At 53.4% G+C, this 13,817-nt stretch overlaps 1 protein-coding gene across 5 annotated transcripts in view; it reads left to right on the top strand.

Annotated features, from left to right (window-relative positions):
• The window catches only part of LMNA (lamin A/C), a 41,839-nt gene extending 38,881 nt beyond the window's left edge, over positions 1-2,958 (top strand). For 2 of the 5 annotated variants that reach the window (XM_040998758.1, XM_040998762.1), the window contains exons 8-12: positions 226-333; positions 427-546; positions 841-930; positions 1,568-1,837; positions 2,128-2,958. In XM_040998758.1, coding sequence (XP_040854692.1) covers positions 226-333; positions 427-546; positions 841-930; positions 1,568-1,837; positions 2,128-2,154 — 615 coding nt within the window. In that variant the 3' untranslated portion in view covers positions 2,155-2,958. Of the gene's footprint in view, positions 1-225; positions 334-426; positions 547-840; positions 1,050-1,567; positions 1,838-2,127 lie in introns of those variants that run through there. The other 3 variants (XM_040998760.1, XM_040998759.1, XM_040998761.1) reach the window with 3 other exon arrangements.
• The last annotated feature ends 10,859 nt before the right edge of the window (positions 2,959-13,817 follow it).

Genomic DNA, 13,817 nt, shown 5'->3' on the forward strand with positions numbered 1-13,817 from the left:
TCCTCATCTGTCGAATGTGGGTGAATAAGCCCCAGGTGAAACAGCCCGGGTGTGTCTGGTGCAGCGGGATCCACAGGATGGGGGGGTGGACGTTAAGGAGGGGGCAAGGCCAGGCCAGGGGCATCTGGAGCCTCTGAGGGCTGGCAGCTGTGGGTTCACCCTGTGAGAGTAACCTAAGAACTGGCATGAGCCTCCCTCTCCTCCTCTTCCCTCCCTGCCTTGCAGGACCAGTCCATGGGCAACTGGCAGATCAAGCGGCAGAACGGAGATGACCCCTTGCTGACCTACCGCTTCCCGCCCAAGTTCATCCTGAAGGCTGGGCAGGTGGTGACGGTGAGTGGCGGCAAGTGGCTGGGGCTGCTCGGCCTGCAGGGCGGTGGAGCCCGTGGCGTTGAGTGAGCACCCTTCTCTTCTCTCCTCCCCCAGATCTGGGCTGCAGGAGCTGGGGCCACCCACAGCCCCCCGACTGACCTGGTGTGGAAGGCGCAGAACACCTGGGGCTGCGGGAACAGCCTGCGCACGGCGCTCATCAACTCCACCGGGGAAGTGAGTGTGCTGCAGGCACGGCTGCCCCCTGGCGGCCGCGGTGGGAACAGCCTGTCCCCTCATCAGCATCACCTGCCCGTGCCAGGGAGGGAGGGTGGCCCCCTGACGCTCAGGTCCCCGTGCCAGGGAGGGAGGGTGGTCCCCTGACGCTCAGGTCCCCGTGCCAGGGAGGGAGGGTGGCCCCCTGACGCTCAGGTCCCCGTGCCAGGGAGGGAGGGTGGCCCCCTGACGCTCAGGTCCCCGTGCCAGGGAGGGAGGGTGGTCCCCTGACGCTCAGGTCCCCGTGCCCGGCAGGAGGTGGCCATGCGCAAGCTGGTGCGCTCGGTGACCGTGGTGGAGGACGACGACGACGAGGACGGAGACGACATGCTGCAGCACCACCATGTGAGTGGCAGCCGCCGCTGAGCTCGATCCCCGCCCGCCGGCCTGGGGAGGGCAGCCCCCTGCCCGGCCTCCTCCCCCGCCCGCCACAGAGCTTTTCATTAAAGAATGTTTTGGAACTTCACTCGCTGCCCTGGCCTTTCTTCTCTCTCCCTCCCTGTACTCTGACCGGGGTAGCCCAGGTGGTCTGTAAGGCAAGCAGTGAGAACGCTGGGATGGCACGGGGTGCCCCACGGGAGCTGTGGACCCTGGTCCCTTTGGAAGGACAGAGAAGGGGCATCCTAGCCTCTCTCCCCTTATTTCTCTTGCATGCATTCCCCCTCGCTGCCTACCCCCCTTTCCTGTTGCATGCGTCCCCTCTCTTTTCCCACCTGCCCTGCAGACAGTTTTCTCATTCCTGCCCCTTCCACACATACACCCACAAAGTGACTGCATGCCGACTGCCCTTCCAGAATCTTCCTTTCCTTCCACCTCGCTTTTCAGCGTGGAGAACAGCGTTTCAGCCACAGCTCCTGCTCTGGGCTGGTCTGTCTCACGCCCTGCCCACTTCTCCACCTGCCGGCTTGGCACCTGCAGGCGCCCCAAGCCTCGCCAGTGTTGGACCTGAGCGGCCAGTTCCCAGCGTTGTCTCCCTCCTCAGGGCTCCCACTGCAGCGGCTCGGGGGACCCCGCTGAGTACAACCTGCGCTCGCGCACCGTGCTGTGCGGGACGTGCGGGCAGCCGGCCGACAAGGCCTCCGCCAGCGGCTCGGGAGCCCAGGTGGCCGGATCCATCTCCTCGGGCTCTTCCGCCTCCAGTGTCACGGTCACGCGCAGCTACCGCAGTGTGGGGGGCAGTGGGGGTGGCAGCTTCGGGGACAACCTGGTCACCCGCTCCTACCTCCTGGGCAACTCCCGTCCCCGGACCCAGGTGAGTCTCGCCTGCTGCTGCACCCCTACGCCCCTTCCCCTTAGATATGTCATTGTAGGGTCCTCTGGTGGGGGCGAGGGGGCAAGCCTTCTCTTCCGCAGCCCGGGGGAGTGGGACCCTCCTCCCCAAGCCCAAATCCCAGCAGCCCAAGACCCGTCTCCTGCCCCTCCTGTCTGCACCCCAGACTAGAGGGCGGGCGGCCGGCAGGCTGCAGTCCTTGCTTGGGGAGGGAGAGAGGGGGTCCGGGCTCCCAGGCTCAACATCTCCCTGCCCCGTGTCTTCTCTCCTAGGGCCCCCAGAACTGCAGCATCATGTAACCCATTAAGGCACCTACCGGCGAGGGTGGGTCCAGGCCCACCTCGCGCCCCCGTATCCCTCCCTGCGCATCCTGCACTTAGGGGAGGGGCTTGAAGCCAAAGAAAGCTGCCCTCCCCCTTTTTCTTCTGTATTTTTTTTTTTCTAAGAGACGTTATTTTCTACAGTGGTTTTATACTGAAGGAAAAAACACAAGCTTGAAAAAAAAACCAAAAAACCAGCATATCTAGCTTCAGCCTTTGTGCCCCATGCCCCGCCTTCCCTGCTTCTAGGAAACTCTACATTTTGCCTTAAAAAACCAAAGAGGGCTTCCTGTAGGAGCCGCAGGGCGGGGCTGCTGCTGCTGCTGCCAAACCTAGGCATCTGCTTCCCTGACCCCCACCCCACCCCGGGGACCCCCATGATATGGTGCCTGAGAGGCAGGTAGAGGGGGAACCTCCCCCAGGAGAGAGAGGACGTGGCTAAGGCTCCCCTGTCCGCCTGCCCTACCCCTGGTCCCCACCCTGTCCCCTCCCGGGGGTGCATCCCTTCTCCCAGGAACCCACCCGCTCGCTTTACCAGCTCGCTTTACCCGTATTTGATTCTGACAAGAGATGGGACAGAGGGGGGGGAGGAGGGAGCCAGAGGAAGGGAGGTTGGGAGTTGAGTCCAGCTCTGGAGCCCAGTGGGGGCCCTGTGCAGTCACGGGGGTTATAGTCAAGTGGGGTGTATGAAGGAGAGGGGGAGGCCACTGAGAGGAGGGCGAGTGACAGGTGTTGGGCCAACACTAAAGGGACCCCAGGCCCCCTTCCCATCTGCTGCCTCCCCCCTCCCCTGGTCAATACACTAGTTGTTTCTACCTGTGGCTGTGTGTGTCTTTGTTGGTGGTGCGCCTGGTGCATCGTCCTCCCACACATGACCGTGGGCCTCTGGGGAGAGGAAGGCACACTGAGGCCCTTGGCCTCCTTGACTTTCTCGGTTCAAGCGCCGCTCACCCTCAAGCCCAGGCGGGACCGGAGTTAGAGACAATTGGGGAGAAGAAGGGGAGACACCGAGAAGGCGGTGGGCACGGAGCCGGGCTTCCCCAAGGGCAGAGGGTGTCTGTGTGAGCAGCCAAGGGGCACCTGGGGCCGGCTGCCCACCCAGGGGCATGTCTTAGCCGTGGGCATGAGGTACCTTCCTTGAGGGAAACTGACCCAACGAAGAAAGTCCCCACACGCAGGTGGTAGGGGTGACCATGTCCTTTAACCCTTGAACATGGGGGCTGGGTGGAATTGGGTCATATAGACCAAGGGGGTGCTGGGTGCAGACACCTGTTCCAGGGCCATCAGCTTTATTAATCTCAAAACCAAACACTAGGAGTGATAAAATAGAGTCCTAAATGAATGCCAGTTTGAGTGCCAGTTGATCCATTTCCCATCTGGTTCCCTGCTAATGACCTGGGAAAGCAGCCGTGTCTGGTCTAACTCCTTGGGGTCATGATCCCACATGGGAGACCTGAAGGAGGCTCCTGTTTCCTGGCTTTGGTCTGGCCCCATCCTGGCCACTGTGGCCATTTGGGATGTAAATGGGAGACCTCTCTATCTCCCATATAGGAGCCTGTTGACTCATCGTGTGAGCCAATAATACAAATCTTTTTTAAAAAAAGCTATGAGGGGGGCCTGGAGCAGTAGCCTAGTGGCTAAAGTCCTGGCCTTGCATGTTCCAAGGTCCCATATGGGCGCGTGTTTGTATCCTGGCAGCCCCACTTCCCATCCAGCTCATTGCTTATAGCCTGGGAAAGCAACCGAGGTTGGCTTGGGACCCTGCACCCGCATGGGAGACCTGGATGAAGCTCCAGGCTCCTGTCTTTGGATTGACTCAGCACCGGCCATTGTGGCCACTTGGGGGAGTGAATGAGTGGATGGAAGATTTTCCTGTCTCTCCTCCTCTTTACACATCTGCCTTTCAATAAAAATAAATAAATCTTTTTAAAAATGCATGAGGGGAGAAAGGCCTGTAAAGTCATTCAGGAGACCCCATGGTGCCTCTGGAGTAAAGCTGTTAAGAGGAAGAAAGTGTCCCTGTTTGGCCTGGGCAAACCCATGTTCTCCCAACCCATGTTCTCCCAACCCATGTTCTCCCAAGCCCCTGGGGCCAGAGAGCTGGCTGATCAGGGCAGGACGTCCGCGGGCGCTTCCCAAGCCGGACACCCGGGGGCGCCAGAGCCCGCTCTAGGAGAAGGCGCAGGCCGGTCGGGATCAGGACTGAGGGAGGGGAGGCGGGCGGGCTGAGCAGCCGGCGCGGGATGGCGGCTCCCTGCGCGTCCGCACACAGGTCCACGCACAGGTCACAGCTCGCCACCTGTGTCACACGGCATGCTCACAAGACACTGAAATTGGAAACACGGGGATGTGCACACCAAGCAAACGGTCATTGCTGGTCGACGACCCACAGGCAGCGCTCAGGGTTTGCTTTCAGAGCCTGCCGGGGCGTTTCAAGCGGTTCCTGGAAGGCAGAATTAAAAGGCGAATCTCAGGAATTCTATGGAATCTCGTGGAATTCTAGTGATTAAAGTCTTCGCCCTGCATGCGCAGGGATCCCATAGTCGTGTCTCGGCTGTTCCACTTCCCATGCAGCTCCCTGTTTGTGGCCTGGGAAAGCAGTCGAGGACGGCCCAAAGCTTTGAGACCCTGCACCCACATGGGAGACCCGGAAGAAGTTCCTGGCTCCTGGCTTCAGATCAGCATAGCATCGGCCGTTGCGCTCACTTGGGGAGTGAATCATTGGACAGAAGATCTTCCTCTCTGTCTCTCCTCCTCTCTGTGTATCTGACTTTCCAATAAATAAATAAATCTTTAAAAAAAAAAGAAACAATGCATGGATATTTATTTATTTATTTATTTTTGCACCAAAATAAACTCATTTTGGGGGAATGATTTATTTTATTTTTATTTTAAAGGCAGATTTACAGAGACAAAGAGGGACAGAGATTATTAAATCAGCCATCTGCTGGTTGACTCCTCAAATGACTGCAGTGGCAGCACTGAGCCAATCTGAAGCCAGGAACCAGGAACTTCTTCTGGGTCTTGCATGTAGGGGCAGGGGTCTCAGCTGCTTTCCCGGACTACACGCAGGGACGTGAGCTGGGTTGGAAGAAGAGCAGCCAGGACTGGAACCAGTGTCCACATGGGCTATCAGCACAGCACGTGGAAGATCAGGCTATAATGGTTTGGTATTAGACCCAATTCATTCTTTAATTCCATTTATCCATGAACTTCTTTTTTTTTTTTTTAAGATTTATTTTTTATTGGAAAGTCAGATATACAGAAAGGAAGCGAGGCAGAAAGGAAGATCTTCTGGGCCCGGCGCGGTGGCACAGTAGTTAAGGTCCTCGCCTTACACACCCGGGATCCCATATGGGCACCGGTTCTAATCCCGGCAGCCCCGCTTCCCTTCCAGCTCCCTGCCTGTGGCCCGGGAAGTCAGTCGAGGACAGCCCAAAGCCTTGGGACCCTGCACCCGCGTGGGAGACCCGGAAGAGGCTCCTGGCTTTGGATCAGCATAGCATCGGCCATTGCGCTCACTTGGGGAGTGAATCATCGGACGGAAGATCTTCCTCTCTGTCTCTCCTCTCTGTATATCCGCCTTTCCAATAAAAAAAAAAATAATAAAAATAAATCTTTAAAAAAAAAAAAAAAAAGAAAGGAAGATCTTCCATCCACTGATTCACTCCCCAGAATGGCCACAAAGTCCAGAGCTGAGCTGATCCGAAGCCAGGAGCTAGGAACCAGAAACTTCTGGGTCTCCCATGCAGGTGCAGGGTCTCAAGGCTTTGTGCCATCCTCAATTGCTTTCCCAGGCCAGAAGCAAGGGAGCTGGATGGGAAGTGGAGCAGCCGGGATTAGAACTGGAGCCCATATGGGATCCTGACATGTTCAAGGCGAGGACTTTTATAGCCACTAGGCTACAGGGCCAGGCCCACCCATGAACTTCTAAGCTGATCATCATATGCTTTCCACAGGTCACATTTCCCTGTGATTGAAATTTCCATTGTGTTTTTGTCAATTAACATGCATACACAAGTACTTTCTGATGTTATTTTAAAGTTTGTAAGCATTTTTTTAAAGACAGCTCTAATGTAAAATTATTCAAGAGGCAGAGAGGTAGAGAGGGCCTCTTGACTGGTTCATTCATTAAATGCCAACAACAGCTGAAATTGGGCCGGGCTGAAGCCAGGAGCTTGGGGATCCCATCCAGGTTTCCCACGGGGATGGCAGAGGCCCAGTGACACCAGCTTCCACCTGCTGTGGCCCAGAGAGAGATCTCTGAAGTATCACTACTAATCCAATGGTGGCAGCCTTTCAGCACTTTCCATTAAAAATAAATAAATATATACCGATCCAAAGCCAGGATCCAGGAACCTCTTCTGGGTCTCCCACGCGGGTGCAGGGTCCCAAAGCTTTGGGCCGTCCTCTACTGCTTTCCCAGGTCACAGGCAGGGATCTGGATGGGAAGTGGAGCTGCTGGGATTAGAACCAGCGCCCATATGGGATCCTGGCGCATTCAAGGAGAGGACTTTAGCCGCTAGGCCACGCCGCCGGGCCCAACTATTTACATTTTTTAAGTGGATAAAATTATTAATTACTAATTAGCTTTACTGATACATGAACATATAACCATAAGCAGTTGTATCTGACACTTTGATTTATTTTGAAAAATAATGTGTTTATAATTTCACTTTTTTAATAACTCAATAATTTTTAATTTATTTTTCCCTAAAATTTATTTATTTATTTGTTTATCTATTAGATTTATTTTTGATACTAGTTGATTAGGGTGATAAGGGTCAAGGGCTACAGGAAGGTGGGTGAGATCACCATTTTCACATTCCCTTTTTTTCCTTCCTGTGTCTGGGGGAAGGGAGCGACACAAGCAGAGAAGCCACACCCAGCCTCCCAAACACTTCTGTACCCTGGGATGGAGGACAGCCACCCGACATTGCCCCAGGGTCCCCGATGTGGGGCATGCTCTGAGGGGCCTGCTCAAGAGGTTTTGATAGTTCAACTCCAAGCATGATGAAATCGCTCCAGAATCTACTGGTTGACATAATCCACCCTAGAGTCTCCATTTGCCCACATATTCACTGCCAACACTTGGCAGGGGTAGCTGACCAACTTGTTTTATCCTCTGCCATGGTACCAGGTGTCCTCAGCAGGCTCCAATGTACTACCATATCCTCCATGCGCACCTGGATATGCTGTCCACTGCTCCAGCTAAGCCACTGAGGAGTCTCAGCTTTGACATATGCACTCCATGGTCAGACCATGGAACCTGCAATTCTCTTCATGCTTAGGGTTCTGAGTCCAACGATTCAGTTGGGGGGATCTCCAAAAAACTTCATCTGAGGTGATCCCAGACATGATTCTTATGTATGCTTGTCAATACAGGGTCCGGCACAGTCAGTTGCCCAAATCAGCTTAAGCCTATGCTGGTAGTTGCAATTGCTGGATCAGTTCTGCCTCCAGCCTGGTCTTCTACACAAACCAACTGGCGTTGGAGCCCAGCCAGATCCTACCCACCATACACTCGGCCCTCACACAAATCAGTAGGAGCTGCAACCTAGTCGGAGTGGCCCGCTATAACCTCCACCAGACCCACCTCCTGTCCTGTCCAGTATGTACAGTAGACTGGTTCAGTCTGTCCCATATTCCATTCGGCTCTCATACATGTCAATGGGCATTGAAGCCTAGTTCAACCCAACTAGCCCTGCTATCCAGCCCACAAACGTGCGGTGGATGCCATTCTCTGTCTAGCCATGCCTGCCCCCATCCTGGTTTTCATGCTCACCAGTGGGAGTGGCAACTCAAGAGGGAGATGCCCACTATTTCCCTAATGGGCCTATTCCCACTCCCGAATTATGCACTCTCCAGGTGGTACTGCAGGTTAACTTGACAAAATTAGCCCCCAGTGCCAGCGTCTGTCAGCTGATGCTGCAGCAAAGCCCAACCAGCCCACATCCACTCTGGCTTTTGCTTGCACCAGTAGGAACAGTCAACCCAGCCTGGCATTTCCCTGATCCAGTTCACGCTCTCCAGTCAGAGTGGCGATCCAGCAGGGTAACCCCACACAGCGCCCCCTTTACTGGTTTCGTCCCCTCCTCCCCTGGGGTCCTATGTGTGCTGATTGGGTCCTGTGGCCTGGTCTGGCATGGCCCACTTCACCTCGGCATTTGACAGTGGGCCTGTAGCCTGGCCAGGCCTGGCCCATCTGCAATTCCAGTTCACACTGGTGGGGGTTACAGCCTAGCTCAGCCCATCCGGGCCCCAGTCCTGGCCCTCGTGTGAACTGGCTTGTGTTGCTACTGAACCCGGCCTGAACCCACACTTAATTTTGGTGCTTGGATTTACCTTCAGGTGATCCGAATTGGTCCTGCCTGGTTCACCCTTTGCTTGTGCCAAATGTATGCTGGTGGCTACCGTTCCATGGCATGGTCTGGGCTGCTCCTTATGGTTCTGGTGCACACCAAGCTCCTCCATCAGAACCTCTCCCAATGCCAGATTTTTTTTTTTTTAAGATTTATTTTATTTTTATTGGAAAGGCGAGTATACAGAGAGGAGGAAAGACAGAGAGGAAGATCTTCTGTCTGATGATTCACTCCCCAAGTGAGCGCAATAGCTGATGCTATGTCGATCCGAAGCCAGGAGCCTCTTCCGGGTCTCCCACGTGGGTGCAGGGACCCAAAGCTTTGGGCCGTCCTCGACTGCTTTCCCGGGCCACAGGCAGGGAGCTGGATGGGAAGCAGGGCCGCTGGGATTAGAACCGGCGCCCATATGGGATCCCGGGGCATGCAAGGTGAGGACTTTAACCACTACGCCATCGCGCTGGGCCCTCCCAATGCCAGATTTTACACCCAGTGGTAGGTCCATGGGCCAGCCCAACTTAGTCCACCTCCTGTCCAGGCAGGAACAGTGGCCTTTCCTGATCGACCTTCAACCCATTTTGGTTTTTATTGTTGGGTGTTGCAGCCCAGCCAAGCCTGGTCCACACCCAGACACAGCTCACACCTGGCTCATCAGGAACAAAGAGCTAGCTTAGCCTGTCCTCTACCCACCCTGGTTCTTACAAGCACCAGTGGGTGCTGGAGTCAAGCCCAGTCTGGTATACTTGTGCCAAGGGACACTGAAGCCATATCCAGACCAGAACACAGCTCCTGCTCAGGCCTTGTACTCACCACAACCCAGCCAGGGTATTCCCCTTAGTTCCCCAACCAGGCCTATTCCCAGCCACAGATCTTGTGCACGGCAGTGATTGCTCTGACCCAGCTTGGCATAGTCCATCACCTATCTTAGCCTTTGCCTTTGGATGCTGTAGCCTGGCCTGAGCTGGCCTGCCCCCAGTCCCGACTCTCGCTAGCAGGTGGTAGAACCTGGCTGTGCTCAGTCTGCTCCCATTCCTGGCTCATGCAAACTGGTAGATGTGACAGCCGAACCCGGCATGACCTGTGCTCCAGCCTGGTTTCTGCACTTGCCAGTAAGTTAAGGTTTGCTCAGCTCTGCCCAGTCTGCCCCGCTTCCAAAACCAACCCACACATTAGCCAACAGTTGAAACTACCTTGCCCAGCTTGTCCGACCCCAGGGCTGGACCATGTGATCATCAGGGAGAGTTATGACCCACTAGTGGAGTTTTCCACATTCCCGACTTGGCCTACTCCCAGACCCAGATCCCATACATGCCAGCAAGTGCTAGGCCCTTGCCTGTCATAGGCAGCTCCTCCATCTTGGTCTTGTATGAGCTGGTGAATATTGCAGCCCAGCCTGCCCCACACCCTGTTTTAGGATGCAGATGCTGCAGCCTGGATCTGCCCAGCTTGTTCTCAGTCCCAGTACCCATGAGTGATGGCAGGTTCCACGGTCACACTAACTCAGCCCTTCCCCACCCCAACTCTTGAGCTAACCAGCTGGAATTATATTTCCACACTTGGACCTGGACCTACCCCTTGACCTGGCTTTCATGCGTGCTGGTTAGTGTCACGGCCCCACTGCCTAATGTGACCCATCCCCTGTTCAGGTACTGGGATCTAACCCTGCTAGACAGGCTCCCAGCCCTAGCTTTCACGTGGACTGGTGTTTGGTGGTCAGCCATGTTCCATGCTAACAAGCCCTACTCAGGACTCCAGTGTGGGCTGGTGTATCAGTCTGACCCATACAGATCTTCCCATCTCTCCCCTCCAAATTACCAGGTCTCAGTCCCCTTGCTTACCTGCAAGTACAGTGACCCTATAGTTGAAGTCCCTCAAGATTCACTCCTCACCTATATGTATGGTGGTCTTATCCATGGATATCCCTAGGCAGTAATTCCACACCCCTAAAACTCCAGAGCGCATCCAGGAAATCAGCGGGTAGAGCCTGGAACTGGCTGGAGTTCTGATTGACCAATTCTCGTCTTCTTTGCCTACCAGTAGGCCACAAGAGCCTCCCCCCAGGCTCAGGGCCTTCAATGTGCAGCATGTTTTGGAGACTCTTGGGTTTATGCCTTCAGCCTCTCCTTTGGCCTTGAATCCCCCACTGAAGGTTAATATTTTCTCTAAGGGAACTCGAGGTCATGCTCGGTGTAGGTCAAGCTGCCTCCTGTGACTCCAGCATCCCTTAAGAATGTGTAACAGTTCTGGCTGCCCCAAACCAGCTTCGTGCTACTGTGCCAAGGAAAGCAGAAAAAGATAGCTCAAGTTTAGGCACCTTCCCATTCAGGGTAGTTGTGACCAGGATAGAGTTCCCGGCTGTTAATTTTTGTTGGAGCCATTTGGGGGAATGAATCAGTGGATAGAAAAGCTCTCTCTGGGACTCAGTGCAATGGCCCAGTGACTAAATTCTTGCCTGCATGCACTGGAATCCTATATGTATGCCGGTCCATGCCCCAGGTGCTGCATTTCCCATCCGGTTTCCTGCTTCTGGCCTGGCAGTAGAGCGTGGCTCAAAGCCTTCGGACCCTGCACCCATATGGGAGATCCAGAAGATTCCTTGGCTCATGTCTTTGGATTTGCTCAGTTCTGGCAGTTGTGGCCTCTTCAGGAGTGAACCGGCAGATGGAAGATTTTTTTCTCTGTCTCTCCTTCTCTCTGTAAATCTGACTTGCCAATAAAAATAAATAAATCTTTTAAAAACTCTTATTTATTTGAAAGGCAGAATTACACACACACAGAGAGAAGGAGAGAAAGACAGAGAGAGAGAGAGAGAGAGAGAGAGAGAGAGAGAGAGAGAAATGTAGAGATCTTTCATCTGCTGGCTCACTCTCCAAATGGGTGCAATGGCCAGAACTGAGCCAGTACAAAGCCAGGTGCTTCTTCCAAGTCTCCCACATGGGTGCAGGGTCCCTAGTACTTGGTCCACCCTTCGCTGTTTTCCCTGGCACATTACCAGGGAGCTGGAGCAGAAGAGGAGCAGCCAGGGCATGAACTGTGCCGGAGTCCTGCTCCAGCTCCAGCTGGGTTCAGAACTTGCGAAGGGTGCGTGGATGAGGCGCAAAGAGGAAAGAAAGACGGACTACTAGGATGATCATAATGGACAATGCACGAAAGCTGTCCGCTTTATTTATACAAAATCAGTCAAACTCTGGCTCAGACTTTTTATGTCTTAGTCAAGTGGGTGTTTCTAAGGATAATTCTGCCATTTGTTTTACCTAAAAACAATAGAAGTTCCTGCTACAATTATTATCCTACAACTCAAACTTGTATCACAAAGAAAAGGGGAACCTAAAGAATGAGGGCCCGGTGCCATGGCCTAGGGGCTAAAGTCCTCGCCTTGAACGTGCCAGGACCCATATGGGTGCAGGTTCTAATGCCAGCAGCTCCACTTCCCATCCAGCTCCCTGCTTGTGACCTGGAAAAGCAGTAGAGGAAGGGCCAAAGCTTTGGGACCCTGCACCTGCGTGGGAGTCCCCGGAAGAAGTTCCTGGCTCCTGGCTTTGGATTGGCATAGCATCAGCCGTTGCGCTCACTTGGGGCGTGAATCATCAGATGGAAGATCTTCTTCTCTGTCCCTCCTCCTCTCTGTATATCTGACTTTCCAATAAATAAAACCCTAAATATAGGTCCTTTGATTAGCATAAGGTCAATGGGGACAGCCAAGACAGTAGGAATAATAGAAGCCCCTTTTGCAAGACATTATTATTGACATTAACCTCCAAGCTCACATTGAGTAAAAGGCCAGTCTCACAGTAGCAAACAATGCCTGGATGGATTAGAATTCTCCCGCAGGGTGGTCGGGTGTCCATGCAAAAGAAGGTGGAGCTGCATTCAGGTACTAAACAGAGGGAAGTTCCTTGTGGCCTTGCCTGCAATGGAACAATACCCTTCACCGCCTTCGTGTCCCCCACATCCACTGCATGGACCCCAACAGAACTGATGCTCATAATTGCTGATGCCACAGGCAGCAGCTTCACTTGCAGTACCAGAGTGCTGGCCTCATCAGCTCCATGTTTAAAATTTGCCTGAAATAGACAGCTGTATTCATTGGTATGTGCATTGGCTGGTGCAAGGTAATGGACCAAATCTGACTCTCCCTAGGTAGTGCACATAACAGCCAAGTCTGAAGTCACCACTAGGTGAAGTTTATTGGGGGACTCCCCAACAAGATCGTTTGACTCAAACCCTGACCACAGGGAAAACCACAAGATATGTGCTCTAGTGCATGTATTAGGACTGGGCCTCCTCAGCTGCTGCTGCCTGTGCAGTGGACAGCATGTCCAGATGCTCATGGGGGACATGACAGCCCTCTCACCTAAGCCAACAGAGGACAAGGAGTGCCACATCAGAGAATGGAAAGCAACAGGTTGAGCCACTTTCCTGGCCAAGCTTTGCAGCAGGTGTCTGGATCTATGGAAGCACAACGAAGTGCACTTGGTAGTCAGTACACCTTGGAAAGATTTTCTCAACTCTGGTGTAACGAAGCTGACAATGTCTCAGAATTATCAAAACCACTCAGGTCACACCCTCTGAACACTCTTTTGCACATCAGGGTCTCTAAGGTATCATCAAACGACTATCCCACATCCCCAGATGCTGAGTAATTTGACAGCAACGAGCAGCCCCCTCCTCTTCCTTCCCTGAAGACACTTAAGAAAATAAACAAAACAAGACAAGACAAAAAAAAAAAAAAAAAAAAGATGGGCCCAGGGTGTTGGTTCAATGGCTAAATCCTTACCTTATAAGTGCTAGGACCCCAATATGGGTGCTGGTTCATGTCTTGTGTGCTCCACTTCCCACCCAGCTTCCTACTTATGGCCTGGGAAAGTAGCAGAGGACAGCCCAAAGCCTTGGGACCCTGCACTCATATCAGAGACCTGGAGGAAGCTCCTGGCTTCGGATCGACTCAGATGCAACTATTGTGGCTGCTTAGGAATGACTCAGTGGATAGAAGATCTTTCCTCTCTTTGTCTCTCCTTCTCTTTCTCAAATATACCACTCCAATTAAAAAAAAAAAAAAACCTGAAACATTTGTCCCATCCCCCTTCCTCCATGGCTGGCCCTCCACCCCTCAATCAGAAGCCCACATGGGCATGCATCTTTCTCAATCATGTAAACACTATTAAAAAATAAATTTTAAAAATTGCCTGGAATCTACTCCATGTTTATTTTTTTTATTGGAAAGTCAGATATACAGAGAGAAAGAGCTTCCGTCTGTTGATTCATTCCCCAAGGGGCCACAAT

Source organism: Ochotona curzoniae, unplaced genomic scaffold (genome assembly GCF_017591425.1).
Source record: "Ochotona curzoniae isolate NIBS_2020 unplaced genomic scaffold, NIBS_Ocur_1.0 scaffold_1037, whole genome shotgun sequence".
NCBI classification, from domain to species: domain Eukaryota; kingdom Metazoa; phylum Chordata; class Mammalia; order Lagomorpha; family Ochotonidae; genus Ochotona; species Ochotona curzoniae.